The following is a 22,500-nucleotide window of genomic DNA, read 5'->3' as shown; positions in this document are numbered from 1 at the left end:
TATAAGTATACTCATAGATATACATAAGTACGAATACTTATACATAGATATACATACGTTGATGGGTATGCGTAGATTTGAAAAAAAAAAAAAAAAAAAAAAAATAAATTCTTTACAAAAGAGACAACGATATAATCTACGTATAAAATCTACGTATAATGTATTTTCAATTTATTCAGATATTTGTACGCAAGTATATAATATCATTTTATATTTCGCGGAATAAAATATCTTTCCTTTCTTTTTTTTTTTTTTTTTTTTCATTTAAAGGAATTCTATGTCCCTATAGAATTTTCCTTTAGAAATATTTTTGACGGATCTTTGACGAAAAGAATTTAGTCATTTTTAAATGTACCCAGGTGATTCGAAGATCTTCTTAACTCGATCATCCTTCGTAAGATTATTTCTCTTTCTCACAATAAGATTAACTTTGACGTTCGGAAATGTACGTAATATTTTCTCGAGAAGATTTCGGCCTAATTCACTGGTCACCCCGGTTAACAGGATTTCACGATTTGCGTACCACTCGCGTAGAGTCATGTTCGTTGACTGACGAGTACAGCAACGCATGTATAGTAATCAACTTTCGAACTCTCTAACGATATACCTATGTATATATGATTTTATCCATCGTCTGTAATCGTTCTGAGAAAGTCTTTTCCGGCCTTGTTTCTCTTTTAAACTCGTGATACTCAACCTATTTTGAAGGAAAGAGAGAGGTAGAGAGAGAGAGAGAGAGAGAGATTTGTTAAAGAGGTCATGCATTGTACTGTAATTTTCCACCACGCTACTAATCAATTTTTTGTCTACATTGTACACTAATTTCTAATTCCTAAATACAGAGTAGAAATGTCTTTTATTTGCAGATTTTCATTTTTTCTTTTTTCTTTTTTTTCTATTCTTTTTTTTTTTTCCTTTCTTTTCTTTATACACTTCCTCGTTGAAACTACTAATCATTTTTATTTTTATTTCTTTTTATTTTTTCTTTTTTTTTTTTTTTTTCTTTTATCTCGTTATTATCGTTCTGTAAAATTCTCTATTATGGCATTATAAAAATTTCACATCCGTTTCTTATTATAATTTCTAATATCCAAATGAAAATGTTTTTTTTTTTTTTTTTTTTTTTTAATAGATTTACTTATTTTCTTAAAACAAACTTATTCTTTGGTATTATATATTATTTTTATTGATATCGTATTATTATATTATTGATCATCTTTCTCTAATTTTTCAATTTGGTATTAACGACGATTCCATTAGATGTATCGTATTGTAATTTCTAATTTCTAAATGGAGTTTTTTTGTCTTCTTTTTCTTCTTCCTTTTGTTTTCTTTTTTTTTTTATTTTTTTCCAGATTTATCTTCTTAGATTTTTACTCGTTAGCGTCATCTACTTGTTATCTTTATTTTGTCTGATACAATTCTCTTGAATTGATTTTTATGTCATGATCATAAGTATCAACTACTAATCACCTTGTCCTAATTATAAATTTCTTGTGCATTAGATTATATATCAACGATTCCTTTAATGCAAATTTCTAATCGAGATATACGTACGTATAATTAAACGAAGATAAATATAACGTAAGAAAACAATATTAACGTAAGATACTTTGATATTTGAAATATAACTGCGATAACTAAAAAAATAAATTATCATTATGAAAATTATTTTATTATATTCTATATAAATTATTAAAAATTATGTATATTATATATTACTTCAATAAAATATATCGTTCTTATTTGTAAACAAATATACATAGAGATAGTTGTATATGAATATGTATAAATAATAATAACAATCGTGTTCTTAATACATAAAAGCGCAAACGATTGAAATGTGCATAAGCTATTATGCAAATTTATTAAGATAATATAAGGCTTGAACGTTGGTTAAATAGCCGGCGTTGGTTTGCTTTTTAAAAAAAAGTACAAAGATTTTTTACTTCTAGTAAAGTAAGCGCCCTAACGATCGTTAGCATACTTTTTATATACATTGATATTTCGAAGATAGAAAAATATTAATGGTTAGGAATTATTTTTTCTTTTTTTTTTTTTTTTCTTTCATTTTCTTTCATTCGAACGGTACATACTATCGTAATCGTAAGTACTATTGTATACTTATGGCGTATTTTTATTATTGAATTTTTCGAGTATATATCAAAAAACATACATACATACGTACGTACATACATACGTGCTTGTATATTTGTATGTATTTATGTATTTACATACATATATATATATATATATACACACATAGAGAGGGCAACAATAGGAAAAGTTAATATAATAGTATGTTTAATAGAGATACCTTGTATTGTTAACAAAATAAACATTTTTCTGCAGTAATGAATCTTTTTTAATTACCTCTTTGCATTTATTTTTGTAAATTTTACCAGTAATACATACTAGAGTAGTACAAACTACAACTAGTGGTAACAAGTGTGATAATTATTTCATTTTATTACTACTATACTTTTTCTCGTCTTATGCATTTTAAATTAGATTTTTTACGCACTTGTGATGCCAGGACAAAGGTAATCAAATAAAAAAAAAACTGAAAAAAAAGGAAGAAAGAAAGAAAGAAAGAAAGAAAGAAAGAAAGAAAGAAAGAAAGAAGGAAAAAATAAAGAAGACAAAGCGAGAAGAAAAATCATAAGTATGTAACATAATGATGTTACATATTGCGCGTGTACATATAAAAAAGAGAAAAATTACAAGAAAAAAAAAAAAAAAAAAGAAAAAAAATCTAAAAGTTTCCCTCTACATATTTTTTTCTATTTTTTTTTTTCTTTTCTTTTTTTTTTTTTTTTTTTCTTTCTATTTCAATATTGCATATCTCCCTCGGTAAAGTTACGTTCGTCGAGTGAAAGTGTAAAACAGTAAAAACTTGAAGGATCAACGACCGTCGAATATTGCACAACGATATTCTATACTTCTATAGTATTACTGACGAGCTACTTGTTGCTGCTTCTCGATTTAATACTCGGTAAGACTCTTGAGTTTCGAAAAGTCTAACTTAAGTAGTGTATCTACAATAACGAAAGATCGGTGAGTTATGCTTCTAATTATGATATACTTAAGATATAAAACTCTTTGACGATTCGTTATCGTTAATATATATAATCATCTATTGAGGCACGTCGATCGTTAAACTTTATACAAGTTAGCTTACGTTGATTGAGAAACTTTAATTATCCAAGTAACGTATTGCATATATTGATGAGAGTTCCTTATATGATGCTTTCTAATTGGATTAGATTAACTAATACGTTGGATAACGTATGAATATGTAATAGGGTCAACAAAATGACAAAGAAAGAAAAAAGAAGAAGAAGAAGAAGAAGGAAAGTAAGAAAAAAAAAAAAGAATAAACAGAAAAAATATATGGAGTGAACGTATTTACAAACGCACGTAAGAGCTCAAACGTATGCATATATTCGATTGTAATTTTCTGTTATTACGAATTACGAAACGTACATGTCTATACATATATAGAAATATAAATACATAGAGCCGATTTGAAATCTTTAAGTTGATATTACTTGAACGACTTAGGCTAATATCTAAATGATTATGGAAAAGTTGTATTATATAATTCATCATTATGTATATTACAAAATATGTGCTCGTTTGATTCAGTTATTTATTTTTTGTTCTTTTATTTATTTTTTTTTTTTTTTGGGTTTTCTTTTTTTTTCTTGTTCTTTTTCTCACCCATAAATCACCAAACCTTCTCTTTTATATCAGTAAACAAATATACCATCGATATTATTTATAAAAACAATATGATACATATATCTATAGCATGGTCGTGTGTTCATCGATAATGGTTCGCGTTTACTAGTTACCATATCAAAAATTTTCTATACCATGTATATTTTCTATATGTAGATTACTTTTCGACATTGCCCTTGTTTCGAAAAATAATAGGTTGCATAGATTGAGGAAATTAAAAAAGGTACTATGAAAAAAAAACAAAAAAAAAAAAAAAAGAAAAAAAAAAAAGTCAGAAACAAATTTCGAAATACAATAGGTAGAAAGTTATCGTTGATTATTATGGCTGTGAATATTTTAGATGAAACGTTCTAAAAATATTTTCAATTTCATTATTTAAACGAATAATAATCGTTCGTATTGATATTGATTTATATTATCATAATAAATGAATATATTTATAATTTATGATTTGCAAATGGTTTTTGAAAAAAACTTAAAGATCATTACGATTACTTATATATATATATTATTTTTTTTTCTTTGTTTTTCTTTTTTTACATATTTACTTTACATATTTAATCTCGTTTTCCCTCGATGAACGATTTAATTACTTTCGTTGTAACTTTATCGAGTTGTAGAAAAAAAAAAACAAAAGGAAAAAAAGAACAACATTTGTTAAATTTGTAATCGTCGTATTCTATATACAGAGTGATGATTCGAAAGTTTTTAGAACGTTCGAAATTTCTCAAATGATTTTAAAATATATTAATCACTTTGAATTTTAATCTTTTATGAGACGATTACGAGGACTGCAGTTAGTTTTATGATTTAATCGAAAAAATAAAAAGAAAAAGGATAAAAAAAAAAAGGGACGAACGAAGGATTAACTTTAAGGAGTATCCGATGAAAAAAGAAAAAAAGAAGTAGAGAGAAAAAAAAATGGAAAAATTATAGAAATAAATCTATCCTATAGAGATAGATCAGTGCACATGATCGAAGAGAAAACAAGAAAAAAGATACGTAAGTATCGTTAAAGTAAGGGACAAAGAAAGGATTGTATTAAATCGTAACTTAGGAATGATCAAAGTGGTGGGGTTAGAAAAAGAGGGTGGACCAATGACGTCGACGATCCTATCGAGAATACTTCTCTTCGTGACAGTTGGTTCGATCGTTTCGACTCTTAATGCATTTTTGATCGTCATGCTCAGAACGCAATGGCCCTTGTTCAAGCTGTACACGTAACCGTACCGGCAGATGCAGTCGAAATGACCGGGCAGATTAATGCAGCTCTCGCCGTTCTCGTACGTGCAATTGTGAATCCCACGGGTACATTCGTTTACGTCGACGCATAGACCAAATCTCGAAGACCACTCGTAACCCGTTTCCGGGCACTCGCAGCTAACATTTATTCGATTCGTTTTAAGGGAAAAGAAATCACGATTTTTTTCACGATCCAACAGGCACTCTCTGTGTCCTGTAAAAAAAGAAGAAAAAAAAAAAATAATATATTGATTTAATCATTTTAAAAGTAGGCAATAGAATGGATCTTTCTTTTTTTTTTTCTTCCTTTCTTCTCTTTATTTTTAAATCTGAATTTACAAAAAAAAAAAAAAAGAAAAAAAAAAGAAATTAAATCCTTAAGAAAGATAAACAAAAGGTGAATTTGTCGAACGAGCTACTGTCGCAAAAGGAATTAATTCTCGGATAAATTATCATTTTTACGTTTAATGACAACATGAGAAATAAAAAAAAAAAAAAGGAGAAAAAAATTAAAGGGGGTTATTGTGATCGTTTTTTTTTTTTTTTTTTTTTTTTTGTTTTCCCATCATTCATAAGATCGTCAGATTCTTCGTCGATCTCCTCGTTGTTTTGTACGATATGATCGAGACTTATATATATTTAATCGATTTAATTCATACACTTGTCTATTATTAATAAATGAAAAAGAAAACGAGATAGAGACAGAAGAAGAAAGAAAGAAATGAAAGAATATTTGTTTGATTTTCAATGTACCTGGAAAGTTTACATCGTAGCAAGGATTCTGATTCGACTGGAAACAATCTCTCATGTGCCAGATGTGCTTCATGGGGCAACAGTGATCTGGACAGAAACTGTAGAGAGCGCAAGCGAAAGGTTTTGCATCGTCGGCCCTTGGATCCTTATTACTTGGACCATATTCGTCGAGACAGTTGGCGAAATTGTCGCAGGATTCGCCAAAGTTGGCCAGTTCTTGAACACCCATCATTGTGTACCAACACATGTAATAACTGACGCTGGTACGCCATTGAAAACGTTCTAGGAAATTGAACGAAAAATCAATCTAGTTTTTGATTTTATTTTGTTAGTAATTTTTTTTTTTGTGTTTTTTTTTTTTTTTTTTTTTTATATTCAAAGCTAGTAGACAAAATTTGAATGAATGCGACGACAAAGAGAACAAAATATTTTGTTCCTTTGATTGCGACATATGTAAATGTACAATATGTACATTGAATAGGTCAAACTGTTTCTAGTGGGATGTAAAGAATCTAAAAAGAGAAATTCGTCCAAAAAAAAAGAAAGAAGTCTCGAAAAAAGACTAATCGTAAATTTTTACAATTGTTCAAAAACTTTTAATTTATCCTTCATAATTAAGTCTGATTCATTAATATAATCCATATTTTGATTTTCTAATTAAAATTAATCAATGAACAGGATGAACGAAAATCTTCGAGTATCGAAGCATTTTATATCGAATTCTCTTTTTCTCTTCTCTTTTTTTTTTTCTTTTCTTTTCTCGCATTCTTTTTACGGATGAAAGTCGAATTTTATTTATAACACAAAACGATCCCGATTATTCGTAACAAGATATTATATGTATATATATATATATATATATATATATATATATATATATATATATATGTATATAATATTCCCTTTTGGATAATGGGAATCCAATGAATTGGCAAAACTCTCGTCAGTAAAAGGAAAAAGTTTTCTCGTAACTTGCCGATTGGGCCTTGAAAGGGACGCATGGTTAGATTGTCCTGCCTCTGGGCCTCCACGCAGTCCCTTTGAACGTTGAGAATCTGCTCGGTATTGTTTGCCAGACTCCACTTCTGCTCTTTCATGACCGTGACGGTGTCGTCTTCGCGCCTCAGGCCAGTGAGCTTAATGATCCTTCCGAGATATTTCAAACACTCGACAAAGCTCGCCTGACAGTGTTTGCGTACCTCCCAGTGTACGGATCTCAATGTTGGATTCGGAAATTCCTCATACAAATGACTGCGAACTTCCTCGATGCTCTTGTAATAACGTCGATCATAATCCTTCAAACGAAGAAAAAGGGAAAAAGAAACAAAAAAAAAAGAAAAAAAGAAAAAAAAAAGAGAGAAGAAGATCAAAAAAAAAAAAAAAGAAAAGAAAAAAATAGAAAAATATGGAAAGTAATAGATAACTCCTAGTAATTTGATCGATGTAGTTCAGAAAGAAAAGAAAGAGAGAAAGGAAGAAAAAAAAAAAAACAAAAAATACAGTTCTTTTTTCTTATTTTTTTTTTCTTTTTTTTTGAAATCTTTCTTATAATTTTACAGGAAAATTGAGTTCGAATCTTTTTGAAATATTACATTTAGAAATTGCTATACAGAATTGATGTATTAATGAAATTAATTTATCGATTCTTTTTATATTATATATACATACATACATCTATCATTATGTATACATATATATATATATATATATATATATACATATATATAGATAGATAGATAGATAGATAGAGATATAGTTATATATAATACATGATTTATATTTGCAATAATTGTTATATCAAATTAGAAATGATTATTTTTTCCATTATAATTATGTAACAAGAAAAAAAGGGAAAGGTTTTCGCGTGTATAATCAAAATTATTACATATAGATTTCATCAATGTTACATTAATTAAATGAGATTATTTAATATTATATGTAAGATTAAACAATTTTGATGTTTATCAAAATGATTTAGATATATATGTCAAAGAGGGAATCTTTCTCAAGACGTTTTAAGTTACGAAGAATTGTAAAGGAAAGTAGTAAGTGTACCAGTAGTAGTGTATCTACGAGTAAAGTTCGTTTCAACTTTCACGAGTCCTTCTCTAATTAACAATTTCGAGTGGTTTGAATACAAGGCAAAGTTGTAGTACTTACCTTTCGTGACGTCTTTCCATAAAAGCGACTTAAACGAAATAGCTTATAGGAGACGCTACCTGAAACTTATGAGCTCGAATGAAGTACGCAACGTCCTTTATAACTTCCTTCGCGTCCCAGTTTGGTTCAGGAGACAGGGTAACATCGTCGTCAACGTCCGGTATATCAACTATACTTATATTATGTTGCATAATTTGTTCTGTCATTGGTATAGGACCAATTTCAATATTATCATCCGTTTTACTCTCCAATACGTCAATGTTAGTCGTAACAGTATCGACGTAATCGAAATATATCATAATCGTCATGAAAATTAATGAATATCTAATATTACGTGTATTCATCGTATGGGATTAGAACAAGGTTAGAAAATTGTTAACGTATAAGATATTACGTATTTTTGATCGTCACTTTTATCGACGATAAGTGATAGAATTTATAAAAGAGTATCGAAGAAAGCAGGATAAGTATAGTATGGTATAATACATAATCACTATATTAAGTATTATGCATAGTATCAGGAGATTATATGTATATATGTACTCTGTGATTGGAGGGGTACAGGATCAAGAAAAGATTTTAGATCATTTCTCGTATTCCCAGATTAGGATCTTGTTAAGATAGGATCTTATAGGATTTACATGTTTAAATAATATCAATCACGTTTAATGTATAAATTACGATTGAAATATCGTGAATGAAAAAAAAAAAGAAAAAAAAAAAAAGAAAAAAATAGAAAATAAAAAAAACATTTTGTACGTTTACGTCAATAGTTTTTATACATTCTATTATAAATAATTTATTTATATTAATTTCTAATATATTTATATTAATTTCGTTTCAATTATATGTTCAATTATTTCGTTTGAAGGAATGCAAATTTGATTTGTTGAAACGGCAGATAGCTTAATGTAATTCTATATCGATTAACAGGACGAACTCAAATTTCTTTCTGATATATATATATATATATATATATATATATATATATTTATTTATTTTTCGATTAAATCATTTGAAACCAATGTGATCTGATATTTAATCGCAATGTTTTTATTTTTTGTCAATCCAGATGAATTTTATGAAAGTTTTATAACGGTAGTTCGAAATTCATCATATATAATATACAAATAGTTGTACACTGTACAAAATAGTTGGCATTGATGTTCCATACTAATTTTATGAAAACAAAAATACGTTTTAATCTTTCATAATCGGGAAGCAAAGTTGCTTTTCTCGTATGTATATATATAAATAAATAAATAAATAAAAAGGAATAAAAAAAGGACTTAAGTATGATATTCCTTCCTTAATCCGTACAGACAATACGAAGGATTAATGGATTTTGAGAATTTACCTTTTTTCTGCTTTATTTATCTTGAACAAAATTTTAACCTATAATGGTATTTTCTATTGTTATATTTTCGTTTTGCTTTTTTTTTTTTCTTTTTCCACATAAAAGATTATAAGTCAAAGATTATGTATTATAGAAAGAATGAAAAAAAAGAAAAAAATTATAGTCGCAGAGATTTCTTCGTCCTTGGAAAGAATCGTAAAGTTTTCGAATATTGCGGGCTTAGATAAAATGGAAGATACGAAAATGTAGAGTGAAAGCGGTTTAAGATGTAATAAATGAAAAAAACAAAAAACCAAAAAAAAAAGAAAAATAAGAAAGAAAGAAAGAAAGAAAGAAAGAAAGAAAGAAAGAAAGAAAGATATAAAAAAGAAATAAAAAAAAAAATCTTTAATAATGTTGTCTGGTTCATGGCCGAATAGAAATAAATTTTAATACCATTAAATAATACATATAAACAAAGTAAATTATTATTATTATTATTATAATATTCGCATGTAATATTACATATTACATTACTAATATAGTTTTATATGATATACGATATATCGTGATTATAAATTATTATTTTTATTATTTTCATTGTTTATCATAATTTATTATAATAATAATAATAATAATAATAATAATAATAATAATAATAATAATAATAATAATAATAATAATAATAATAATAATAATAATAATAATAATAATAATAATAATAATAATAATAATAATAATAATAATAATAATAATAATAATAATAATAATAATAATAATAATAATAATAATAATAATAATAATAATAATAATAATAATAATAATAATAATAATAATAATAATAATAATAATAATAATAATAATAATAATAATAATAATAATAATAATAATAATAATAATAATAATAATAATAATAATAATAATAATAATAATAATAATAATAATAATAATAATAATAATAATAATAATAATAATAATAATAATAATAATAATAATAATAATAATAATAATAATAATAATAATAATAATGCGTTTACTTCTTATATGTAATACATCTATAATTTATTATTATATTTAATATAAGAAATATATTCTATTTTTATATAAATATATATATATATATATATATATATATATATATGTATTGTAGTTATGTCACTTATATATCGGATAATATCTAATGTTCTTTTTCTCTGGTGTCATCAGGAAGAAGATATGAAATTCTTCGGACAATAAAGTGCCCGTCATATCGTTAGACCGTCTAGCTCGAATTACGTGCAAAACCTTAATGCAATTTTCAAAAGAGAGGAGAAGGCAAGAAGTAAAAGGATAGGATGACGGTCAAACGCGATATACGTCGAAGTGATCCAAGATTAATTATCGCATTAAAAGGTACGGATAAGCTTGTATTAAAACGAGGTTGAAAGTTAGCTCGTCGATTAGCAAGTAAATAAAACGACGCTAAAGAGAGAAAACTTTAATTACTTGAGAATATCGATGAGTGACTAAGGTATACGCATTCATTTTAAAACTGTATTTTAAATGTCATTAACTTTAATTTTTATTTATACGTTTGAACACAAATGAGTAATTATTGCAAAGAAAAAAAAAAAAGAAGAAAAGAAAAGAAAAAAAGGGAAAGACAAAAGATAATGATTATTAAGTATTCGCTGATAATGTAGAAAGTCGCGGTGCGCTCGAAATATGATCGAAATGAATTTTTCATTTATTTACTTGCACGTGAATGAGTAATAATTGTTATAAAAACAAAAAATAAAAAGAAACAAAAAAAAAAGAAAAAAAAAGAAGAAATAAAAAGAAGAACGTAATAATTGTAAATTATTCGTCGATGATAAAATATCGAAGCGTCGAGAAAGGTCGATTATAATGAAAATATTACCGAATTGATTTTTTATTTATCCATCACGCGAACGAGTGATTATTACGAAGGAGGAAAAAAAAAGAAGAAAATAGAAAAAAAAAAAAAAAAAAAAAGAAAAATATTCGATTGGATTTTATTATTTCAATTATGAATCGTGAACAAATTTATTTGTTGTTTCGAAAGAAAATTCAAAAAAACAAATCATCTAACATTTTCATATCTCTGAAGAAAAATTATATATTATTTCTCGTTTGTCTTTGAAATACGCGAAAGAGGTTGCAGGGATGAATCATACAATGATGGACGCGTGATTACCCCAGAACACGAGATTTTAAATCTTCGCAGACTTATATGTATTTCGAAAGCTTGCTTGTAAAATGTTGCGGAAGGGTGGAAAAAGAGTTTTTGAAGATGGAGAAAAAGAAACGAGAGAAAGAGAATGAGAGACAGAGAGAGAGAAAGAGAGAGAGAGAGAGAGAGAGAGAGAGAATATAAAAAGAAAAGAAAAAAACGTCGAGCGAAAGTTCAATGAAAGACTGTGAAAATAACTCGAAAGGGGAGTTCCAGGCGAGTGACTTTTTCGTTCTTCGCGACTATTTTTGCAGTCTCATTTCCTAGGGTGTGTTCGGATCAACGAGATCCTTGTTTTGTACGCTGTAAAAATAGACTTCCTTTAAAAATGACATTAGGAAGAATCGACCTAAAGCTATTTTACTGCAACTCGGGAAGGGAAAGAGTCGTTTTTATGTTATTTGTAAGAATGGAAAGAGGAATCCTAAGTATAATTAAATAAAATTAGCTTATATATATATATATATATATATATATATATATATATATAAAGGAGATAGATAGATAAAGAGAGAGAGAGAGAGAGAGAGAGAGAGAGAGAAAAAGAGAGATAAAATTTGAAAATATTCTTTTTTCCCCTCACCTAATAAAAATGAAAAGAAAAAAAAGAAAAAAGAAAAAGAGAAAGAAAAAAGAAAAAACCGGGAGAACCGGCTAATTAAACTTCGAAATTATCGATACGAATAAAATTTCTGGAGGAATAAATAACGATATGCGCGCGATAATGTTAATCGACGCGACGTAAAATATAATTCGTCGAAATCATAAGAAAATAGAAAAATGAAAGATTGTATAGCTTTTAGGATTTAAGGGGAGATGTGGGTGGGAAGGAGAGGGAGAGAGAAAGAGAGAGAGAGAGAGAGAGAGAGAGAGAGAGGGAGGGGAGAAAAGAAAAAAAAGAAAAAAAAACGAGGATAGAAATGGCGTTACATTCTTCTATGTTTTAGATTCTATAGAGGGTGTAACGGCGGGGGGAGGTGGGAGTGGGGTTGATACGTGCGCGACGACATGTACGTGTTATTTCACATAGGAAGTGCCTGGCGGATGAGCATGACTTCTATGGGATGTCGCGCGCCCCTCTAGTATTTTGTCGGATATTAATGGAAGGCAGGTTGATAAATGAGCTGGTCGTGGAAGGCACGCGAAAAGATAGAAAGAAGGAGGTGGGGGGCAGGGGTTCGGGAAAAGGGAGAGAAAAAGAGAGATAGAGAGAGAGAGAGAGAGAGAGAGAGAGAGAGAGTCCGAAGAGGGAGACTTAGTAGTCTCCTCTTCGTCCTACTAGTCCTACCCGATTCAACCCCTTAACTTCAACCCCTTCCTGACTATCTACTACTAGGTACTACTCTTTTACTGGGGTTTACCGCCTCCAGGCTTTAAAGAGAAAGATTCCAAGACTTATACCGACAATCCGCATTGCGTATGCACCCTAGATTCGATAGTATGCATCTAGATTCGACCTCGTATTTGAAAATTCTCGCACGTTTTTTTTTTTCCTTTCTTCGTCTTCGTCTTCGTCTTCGTCTTCGTCTTCTTTCTCTTCTTCTTTTCTCTTTCTTCCCTTCCTTTCTTTTTTTTTTTTCCCTTTCTTTCCTTTTCTTTTCTCTTCTGTCGTTCTTTCATGGCGAATAGAGAAAAGAGAATCACTCGAGTTTGCGTTGTTCTTGGTAACTGACAGACAGGATCTCTTTCTCTCTCGTACAATCTTGATTCACCAACGAAAATCGAGTAAAATTTTACCCTCTCTAACTCAATTTTCCTTCTTCTTCTTCTTCTTTTTTTTTCCTTACTTTTCAATTTTTTTTCTCTTCTCTCTCTCTCTCTCTCTCTCTCTCTCTCTCTCTTCTTTTTTGACGTGAAACTTATATGGTTACTTAATATAATATTATATTACCGTCTGTAATTACTATATCATCTTTTATATCATACGTACGTATATACATTTTATAGTATTATTTATACGTAAGTATATTTAATATTAATGAGTATATATTACTTTGTATATTATATAGCTATATACTATCGTTAAGTTTTATTATAAAAAATGAAAACAAATTAAAATTAATAACAACGTATCACTGTTTGTTAATTATAAAAAATGATATTAATTGTTATGTTAATGTTTTCTGTCTATTTTTCTTATAAAAATGTTTAACGGCATCGTTTATTAAAAATTTCTAAGTTTTAATAAAGCATCATTTGAGTGTAATACATTATAAAAACGTAATATAAATTTTTATATTTCATAATAAAATACTTTATATCGTGTTAAATTAATATTATTATTTAACAAATGCGTACCAAATAATTTTATTCTCGATACAATAAAATAATATGTGTATGTATGTATGTTCGTATGTATGTATGTGTGTGTACGTATGTATGAGTGTATTATTTCAAAAATGACAAATCGTTATAGGAAGTTAATTCTTTTGTACACTTTATCATTATTATTATTATTATTATATAAATACGAGTAGGTATCACTTCTCTCAAACGTTTTCAAATTTTCGTTATAGTCGACAGAATGTAACAATGTAAATTGTTTTCAAATATTCTTATGATTTCGACAAAAACGTTTTACCTTGTATTTATTTATTTTTTTCTCGGAGATAGAGATAGAGATAGAGATAGAGATAGATAGAGAAAAAGAGAGAGAGAGAGAGAGAGAGAGAGAGAGAGAGAAAACAAAAGGAAGGAAAGAAAAGAGAAGAGAAGAGAAGAGATGAGAAGAGAAGAGATCGTGTAGTTTCCTTCTCTTGACGTTATCCCAAGAAGTTTCGTGAGTTCCTAACCAACGAAACGTAATTTTGGTGTAGTAATACATAGATATATACGTAGATACGTAGAACTCGCGGGACTATATGAAGTCCCTTCCAAAATATGTTACATTATGTAGCATCAACAAATTAAATCTTGGATGTGCACTCTCTCTATCTCATTCTCTCTCTCTCTCTCTCTCTCTCTCTCTCTATTTATCTATCTATCTCTATCTCTATCTCTAGTATGCCGACCTAATTCGTCCAACAAGACTTCAACGTAACCGGTGAACTTCAACCTATGTAAAACGTCTATCATCTCTACCGGTTTCACGTCATTGTTGGAATCTGAATTCGTCTTGCGGAGGAAAACCAATTTTGCTTTCATTTTAAATTTAACAATTTGTTCGTGATAAAGCAACGTATTCCTATTACATACATACATACATACATAATACATATATATATATTTGTACTATATTATCTCTATATATATCAAAATATGTATATATATATATATATATCTGAGCGTGTGTGTGTGTTTATAAATCTCTAACAGATTAAATCGAAATATAAAAAAAAAATATACGTATATATATATATATATATATATATATATATGTATGTATGTAAAAATAAACATGATGTAACGTAAATAATCGAAAAACGAAAGAGATCGTCGAGTGATTAGTAACAAATAAATCATGGCTCGATATTCGTCTGTAATTTATAAAGGATCTCTTTCATACAAAACGAAAAGGAACGTTTCACTAGAAAGGATTAAAAGAGAATTATGTCGCTATATCGTGTGGGTACCTTGGGTAGTTGCTGTTAAAAAAAAGGAAAGAAAGGAAAAGAAAAGGAAAGAAAAGAAAAAAATAAAAAAGGAAAAAAAAAGCAGAAGAAAGAAAAGGAAAGAAAAGGTAGGGAAGGAAAAAAAAAGGGGGACCAAAAAAGAGGCGAAATAGAGAAAGAGAGGGCAAAAGGGAGAACAAAAGATGGAAAGAGAAAGAGAGAAAGAGAGACAAAGAGAGAGAGAGAGAGAGAGAGAGAGAGAGAGAGAGAGAGAGGGAGTGATAAAAAAATGGGTAGTAGTATCAGCCTCGATCATGCAGCTTGGACACAGTAGCGGTTACGTAATGAACTTTTCGCGTGAGCACGCATCGCACCTTTTTTAATACCGAGCACGTTTCAACGCGTTTATACGTATGTATGTACGTATATATGTATGTACGTTATGTAGGTACGTCTACGCCTATGTACATATATACATAAACGTATATGTAGGTATGTATCACATAAACATAGAGAAATACGTTTCTACGTGTTCGTTTGGCTGCGTGTGAAAAGAATTCAAGTGGAATGTGTGCGAGAAGCTTTATTACGCTCCTCCTATCACCCTAACTCCACCACCCTCACCTACTGTACCACCCTTTCCTCACTCTCCAACCCTCAGCATCGAAAGAGAATGAGAACCAGAGCGAGAGAGAGAGAGAGAGAGAGAGAGAGAGAGAGAGATTCGGTCACGGAAATGTTTTTAATGCCAGCCACGTTCGTTCCGTCCGCTAATTACGGTCGGCAATAAGCAAGACAAGTACATTTACGCTGAGGTATTACTTGGTGTGCCGTTGAAGTTACACGCAAAACTCTTGATTTTCGCTTCTTTCCATTCGATGAAAACGTAAAACATCGTATATCAGAATAATTTATGATTTTATCACTTTTACGAAGTTCGAAATATTTTCAATTGTTATTAAATATGATTATACACCATTGAGATTATTGACGATGTCTTTTTCTTTTCTTTCTTCCTTTTTTTTTTCTCTCTTTCTTTTTTTCTTTTTTTTTTTTTTTTTTTTTTCTTTCTCTCCTAGAAAATTTATTGCATTTGTTATTAACATTTTTTTTTATATGATTGAATTCTTCACGAAGTTAGAGAAGCAATAGTAATCAATTTTTATTGATAACATTATCTTTCTCTCTCTCTCTCTCACTCTCTATGTATATATATATATAATAATAATTGTTAGAATATTTTTATATTCTTTGAAAATATTATATTAATGTGTATTAGAATGTAATATTCGTTTTTTTCTATTTTTTTTTTTTCTTTTTTTCTTGAGTGTGTGGGAAGAGGGGTAAAATAATTTTCGAACGTTCAAAGATTTAAGAAGAAAGATCAATTACACTCTCAAGAGATTTATATATATATATATATAAATATATATATAGTGGGTAGAGTACATTAATTGTACAAGTTAGCCAATATCTCACGAACTTAATAATAATGATCGAGAATGCTGAACTACCGAGAACCATCGTAGCAACGTGTGTCCGCAATGAATTTAATAGACATTTTCGTTTCCATTTTCTCTGCTCGTTTAATCTCGGCGCGTTCATTAAAACGTTTTTGTGATGTGGGTGGGAGGGGGCAAAAAAAGAGAGATAGATATATAGATAGACAGACAGACTAACAGACAGACAGAAAGATAGAACGAGATAGAGAGATAGATAGATAGATAGATAGAGAAGAGAGAGAGAGAGAGAGAGAGAGAGATAAAGAGAGAGAAAGAGAAAGAGAGTGAGTTGGTTTTACTGGTTCAGAATATATGATTAAGGGAAGTATCTCTGGAAATTAATCAACGAATCAGCCAAGTTCGATATGAGCGTGTATCGAATTTTTAACGATTATTATCATTCGTTATAGAGGAAAATATTTCTGGCGCGTGAATGTTAATTAATGTCAAAATGAGAGAGAGAGAGAGAGAGAGAGAGAGAGAGAGAGAGAGAAAGGGAGAGATAGACAGAAAGAGTGAAAGAGGAAGAAAACGACCTCCCATTGAAATTCTGTAACAGCGTTGCTCATTTTCAAGTTAATTATGTACTCGAAACGATCCGGAACGATGCCTTGACTCCCGATTTACACGTTAATCGCGTTTCACTCATGTATCGAGCTGAGCTTTGGATAATTATCGATGCGAACGGGTAAACAAGTGTGTGAAAGAGACAGTGAGAGACAGAGAGAGAGAGAGAGAGAGAGAAAGAGAAATTGAAATAGATCGTATAGAGAGACAGAGATAGATCGCAGAATGAAAAGTATCACCGAGATTTTACCGAGTCGTCGACGTTAACGAGTCGTTTAACGTTAAATCGTTAGAGATGCGAGGTTAACGTTTTAGGAAAGATACACGAACAAGGTAGGAGATCTTTCGTACATTGAACAAAGACGAAAGTTGGTAGTATTGGAATCCTGACATTGTTAAGTGGGATTCCGTAGTTATTAATTGGACTTGGAATTAATCCCACACCCGATGTTGGTGCGCGCCCTCAATACGAACCACCTGAAAACTTGATTAGTATTCCCTCGAGCGCCGCGAACACGCTGATGGTGAATTTCTGGGAATAGTTCGGTATCGATCTACGTACCTAGCACCCTATCTATCTCTCCCTCTCTTCCTCCCTCTCTCTCTCTCTCTCTCTCTTTCTATTTCTCCTTTCCTCTCTTCCTCCCTCCCTCTTTCTCTCTCTCTCTCTCTCTCTCTCTCTCTCTCTCTCTCTTTCATTCTATGAAAGCTGCTACTGCAAGAGTGAGAAAGAAAGATCTAGGTAGAGAGGGAGAGAGAGAGAGAGAGAAAGATATATATATATATATATATATAGATAGATAGATAGATAGATAGATAGATAGATAGATAGCTAGATAGATAGATAAAATGAGTGTGAGAGTAGACGAGTGAAGCTTAAGGGTGGTTGAACGTACTGGCGACAAACAGCGAAGAAAATGCTCATGGAAGGGATGAGACAGCAGAATTTCCCACTTGTTATGCGTCTGGCAAATGAGACGAACGTTTTGTCGAAACTTATTCTATACATTCCTGATTTCAAGAAGTAAGAGAGATAGGAAAGCAAAAAGAGAGAGAGAGAGAGAAAGAGAAAGATATATATATATATATACATATATATATATATATGTATATATATATATATATATAACGATAGAACGAGACGTTTTTGAAGTAGCACCGTATTTGCATTTCATTTGGATGCCAGGCCGACTTTAGGGAGAAAACGAAGTGAGCTCTCGGCGAAAATAGATTTCTTCCTCTCTGATTACTTCCCAGACATACTCCATTAGTTTCCACGAAATTGAATACGGACCTAACCGTCCACCCTCCTTTTATCTCTTTGTTTAGAACGTTTCGAGATTTGCCAGATTTTCCGATCCCTTTCGCGAATTTCTTTTCTTTCCTTTCCTTTCTTTTCCTTTTTTTTTTTTTTCTTTTTTTTTTTTCAATCAATCGATATTTAAAGACCTCCTTCGAATCTTTTCTCTCTCTCTCTCTCTATCTTTCTATCTATCTCTCTTTCTTTCGTTCCTACTTTTCGTTTCGTTTTGTTTCTTTTGTTTTATTTCTTTTTTTTTTTTTTTCTTTCTACTTCACTACTCTCTTCCTTTCTCATTTCTTTGATCGTTTCGCGCTTCGATGTTATCAGAAAGTTAGACGGTTACTAACATCAAAGCTGGTTTCTATCCTTCCTTGTTAATTTCCTTCGTACAATAAAAATCATCTTGCACCGGGGTTACAAACCCTCAAAGCTTCATTCCTTTCGTAATTATCCTGAGCTTCTTGTTAAGATCTACGCGTATGTAATTATATCTGTTAATAGTTCTCTCTCTCTCTCTCTCTCTCTCTCTCTCTCTCTCTCTCTCTCTCTCTCTCTCACATTTAACGTCTTGAAGAAATTCAACACTGTGGATGAGCGATTACTAGGAAAAAGCTTTTATTCTCTCTCTCTCTCTCTCTCTCTCTCTCTCTGTCTCTCTCTTTCTCTCCCTTTTTTTCCCTCTTTCTCTTTCTCTTTCTCTTTCTTTTTTTACAAGTCTGTCTTTGTTAAAGGTTCTCATTTAGCGATAGTACGTGAGCATTCCGCTGGTCCACTTTTATCGCCGCGAAAATGTTCGAAGGAAACGAATTGTTGGAATTTTAGAAGCTTACCCGCTACGTGATGTCTGCTCGTAATCGAGCTATCGATTCTTCTTGACCATTTCATCCAGGATTCTTCAATGATCCGTTTCAAGTACTTATCTATGGTTCATCGGTCAAAAGAATAATTTGTATTGTATTTTTCTTTAACATCTGTTTTCTTCGAATTCTACGACGAAGAAAAATATATATCTCGTGAAATAATACGATTGAATGTCTACGATGTACATTTAAGAGATTAATAATATTAAAATATTATCTTTAATGATATTTTAGGGAATGAGTTAGGATGTTTAAGAAAATTTTGATATTATTTATTAGATGATTATTACGATATTATATTTAATATTAAATATTTAAATATTTAAATATTTTAATACTAAATATTCTATTATTCTCATTCGAATCGAACGTAGAAATATATATACATATATATATATATATATATATGTATATATATATATATTTATAAAATTTTTTAATTTTACTATAACATCGATCAATCTCTAATAATTAATAATTTTCTTAATCAAAAAAATAATTTCTGATAATATTACATAAGTGTATAGGAAAAAAATTAAAAAATATTAAACAAAAAGAAAGAAATAAAAAGTATTATACATATAATAATTATTAAAACGTCTAACATTAATTATCTCAAATGGGAATATGTAAAAATTCTTTTACGTATTACTATCAACGGTCTCCTTCTAATTTCTAATAATCCACTTAAACAAATTAACAACTAACTCTATCGGATTTTCGAATCTCTAACTCTATATTTAAACTTGCAAAAACCGCAAACAGTCATTGAAGAAGTTCATTCACGGTTTTAGAACTGATCAGAAGTTAGGATGAAAATTTCTTAAAGACGACATCTTAAACTAGTATAGTCAAGAGTTGAACGAGGATAGAAAATGTAAATGGTACGCTTCATTAGCGTTCTTAGCAATCGTCCTGTCAAGGACGCTCCTCTTCTCTTCTCATCCGTGGATATCCTTACTGGTAATCGTACCTTACGTCTTCGACGATGTCACAAGGCGGTTCCTTCGAGGTGGTTAATGAGAAAGAGAGAGATAGGAATATATATATATATATATATAGAGAGAGAGAGAGAGAGAGAGAAAGAGAGAGTAAGAATCCTTACCGCGAACGGAAATACGTAGCCGTCTCTCGGATGATTAAGATTTTCGTTAATCTCCTTAGCTCCGCAACATAGATCCTTCCACGTCGTAGTCACGCTTTTCTCAAGCTTTCGCAAGCTTCCGTAAGGCGATTTCATATCGCGATCGTACCGAGACGTTAACGAGTATCGCGTGTTACGCGTTTATGAGTAACGAGACGAGTTGAAAGTAAATTGCGAAATCGCGAGCTTCTCTCAAAGTTCTCTTTCTCTTGTATATGTGTGTGTGTGTGTGTGTGTGTGTGTATGTGTGTGTGTATGTATATGTTTGTGTTTGTAAGAGAAAGAGAGAGAAGATTATGGAGTACTAATTACATGTACCGAGTATTTGAACAAGCATTTTCCAAGGGAACCGACATTTTCTTATTATTTCATATTCTCTAAGATCTATGGATCGTTATACTGAATTTCGATTTTGATAATGTTTTATATGAAACGTGTATATATGTATTCCTTTCTAAGATAAACTTTTTCTTTATATTTTCTTTATTGATTTTATATATATATATATATATATATATATATATATATGCGTGTGTACGTTTGCGTATATGTCTATGTGTATATGTATATATATATATGTGTATGTATAGGGAGGGAGAGAGAGAAAGAGAGACACATGTATTGATCTATGCAGTACTTAATTACCCGTATCGATTATTTGAATAAGCTTATTTTTTATAAGAGTATCGACGTTTTCTTAATTTATCGTAATCGGCATATCCTTTTAAAGGAAAACTTAATTAATTCGTTTATCGATTTTATAATAATAATGAGTGGAAAATTATTTTCATTTTTCTACAAAAGAAAAAAAAAGAAAAAGACAAAAGAGAAAAAGAAGAAAAAAAGAAAGGAAAAAAAAGAAAGAAAGGAAAAATGGAAAAAACGTATTTCATCATCGTTGCATCGTATTATTTGTTTTTCGAATGTTAATTAAATTCCTGATAAGACGATTGATACTGGATGTACCTTCTTCTTCTTCTTCTTCTTCTTCGTTTTACTTTTTGTTTATTATTCTTTATTCGTTGGATCTTTGATTTATTCTAATTCTATCATCAATTCAGAGAACTATTTGATTTTCTCTTCTTTTTTTCTTTGCATTTTTTTTCTCTCCTGTTTTTTTTTTCCTTTTTTCTTCCTTTTTCAATTCTTCTTTTTTATTTATTTTTCTTTATTTCTTTTTCTTTTTTCTTCTTTTTCTTTTTCTTTCTTTTTGGGATTTTTTGTCACACTCCGTAAGTATAATATAATACTTCACGAGGAAAGTATAACATGGAAATCACTCATGGTGGAATATCGATGGGCGTACCTAAGTACTTACTTACTTTCCGAGAACAGTTCGACGGAGTAAAATATGGAATATCCGATTCGCTCTGCCTACTTCATATCCTAGCAAGCGCCCTTTCTTTCGAGCTTTTAAATCGTTCGATAATGCAATTCCATTACGATTTTCTTTAGCGCTCGTTCGCTCACTCGGAGCTTGCGTTCTCTACGGCAAAATTTCATTTTCTTCGACGTTCTCGTCATCCTTTCATGTAGAACGTTCGATCGTGGAAGACTTCGATTTGATTCGATTCAATTCGGAAAGTAACGAAAAAGGGGTATAAAAATAATTTCATATGCTTTAGTATTATAATTAAGAGTTATAACTCAATCTATATATATATATATATTTTTTTTTCTTTCGTTAACTCTTCGTTCCTCGAAACAAAAGAGATTAGAAATTTTTATCTTGGTAACAGATTGCACATGACATTTTTCTTTTTTCTTTTTTCTTTTTTCTTTTTTCTTTTTTTTTTTTTTTAGAAAAATTATTTATTTCCCTTTTGATTTATTTTTATTTCATTAAATAGTACCGAGGGTGGGTCTTATGTATATATATTTATAAGAGAAGTAATTTAATAATAAAATTAGCAATATCAATTTAGAATATCAATAGTTCTTTAATTGAAAACTGAAATGAAATATAAATTGCCTAAAATTAAGAAATTTAATTTAAATGGAGAGTTAAAATACTTTTATAAAATTTTGAAATTAGAGAGTGCTAATAGAATTTAATAAAATTTATTCAATTAAATTTATTTTTCAATAAAATGATATATATATAT

The 22,500-nt window shown here is 29.6% G+C and overlaps 2 protein-coding genes across 5 annotated transcripts in view; both read right to left on the bottom strand.

The window, feature by feature from the left end:
* LOC118451187 (putative fatty acyl-CoA reductase CG5065) overlaps positions 1 to 540 on the bottom strand; it is a 13,972-nt gene extending 13,432 nt beyond the window's left edge. For 2 of the 4 annotated variants that reach the window (XM_085659077.1, XM_085659078.1), the window contains exon 1: positions 356 to 518. In XM_085659077.1, coding sequence (XP_085515203.1) covers positions 356 to 389 — 34 coding nt within the window. In that variant the 5' untranslated portion in view covers positions 390 to 518. Of the gene's footprint in view, positions 1 to 355 lie in introns of all 4 variants that reach the window. The other 2 variants (XM_035887482.2, XM_085659080.1) reach the window with 2 other exon arrangements.
* A 4,150-nt stretch (positions 541 to 4,690) lies between these two features.
* Positions 4,691 to 22,500, bottom strand: part of LOC118451276 (uncharacterized) — an 18,612-nt gene continuing 802 nt past the window's right edge. The window contains exons 2-6 of the mRNA XM_085658868.1: positions 12,964 to 13,081; positions 7,959 to 8,111; positions 6,716 to 7,034; positions 5,740 to 6,021; positions 4,691 to 5,200 (exon numbers count right to left, since the gene is read on the bottom strand). Of these exons, the coding sequence (XP_085514994.1) occupies positions 4,707 to 5,200; positions 5,740 to 6,021; positions 6,716 to 7,034; positions 7,959 to 8,111; positions 12,964 to 13,081 (1,366 nt within the window). The 3' untranslated portion in view covers positions 4,691 to 4,706. The remainder of the gene's footprint in view (positions 5,201 to 5,739; positions 6,022 to 6,715; positions 7,035 to 7,958; positions 8,112 to 12,963; positions 13,082 to 22,500) is intronic.

The sequence above is a fragment of the Vespa mandarinia genome, chromosome 8, assembly GCF_050613455.1.
Source record: "Vespa mandarinia isolate Hongniang chromosome 8, ASM5061345v1, whole genome shotgun sequence".
Classification (NCBI taxonomy): Eukaryota; Metazoa; Arthropoda; class Insecta; order Hymenoptera; family Vespidae; genus Vespa; species Vespa mandarinia.
This window is presented reverse-complemented; position numbering and strand designations above follow the sequence as displayed.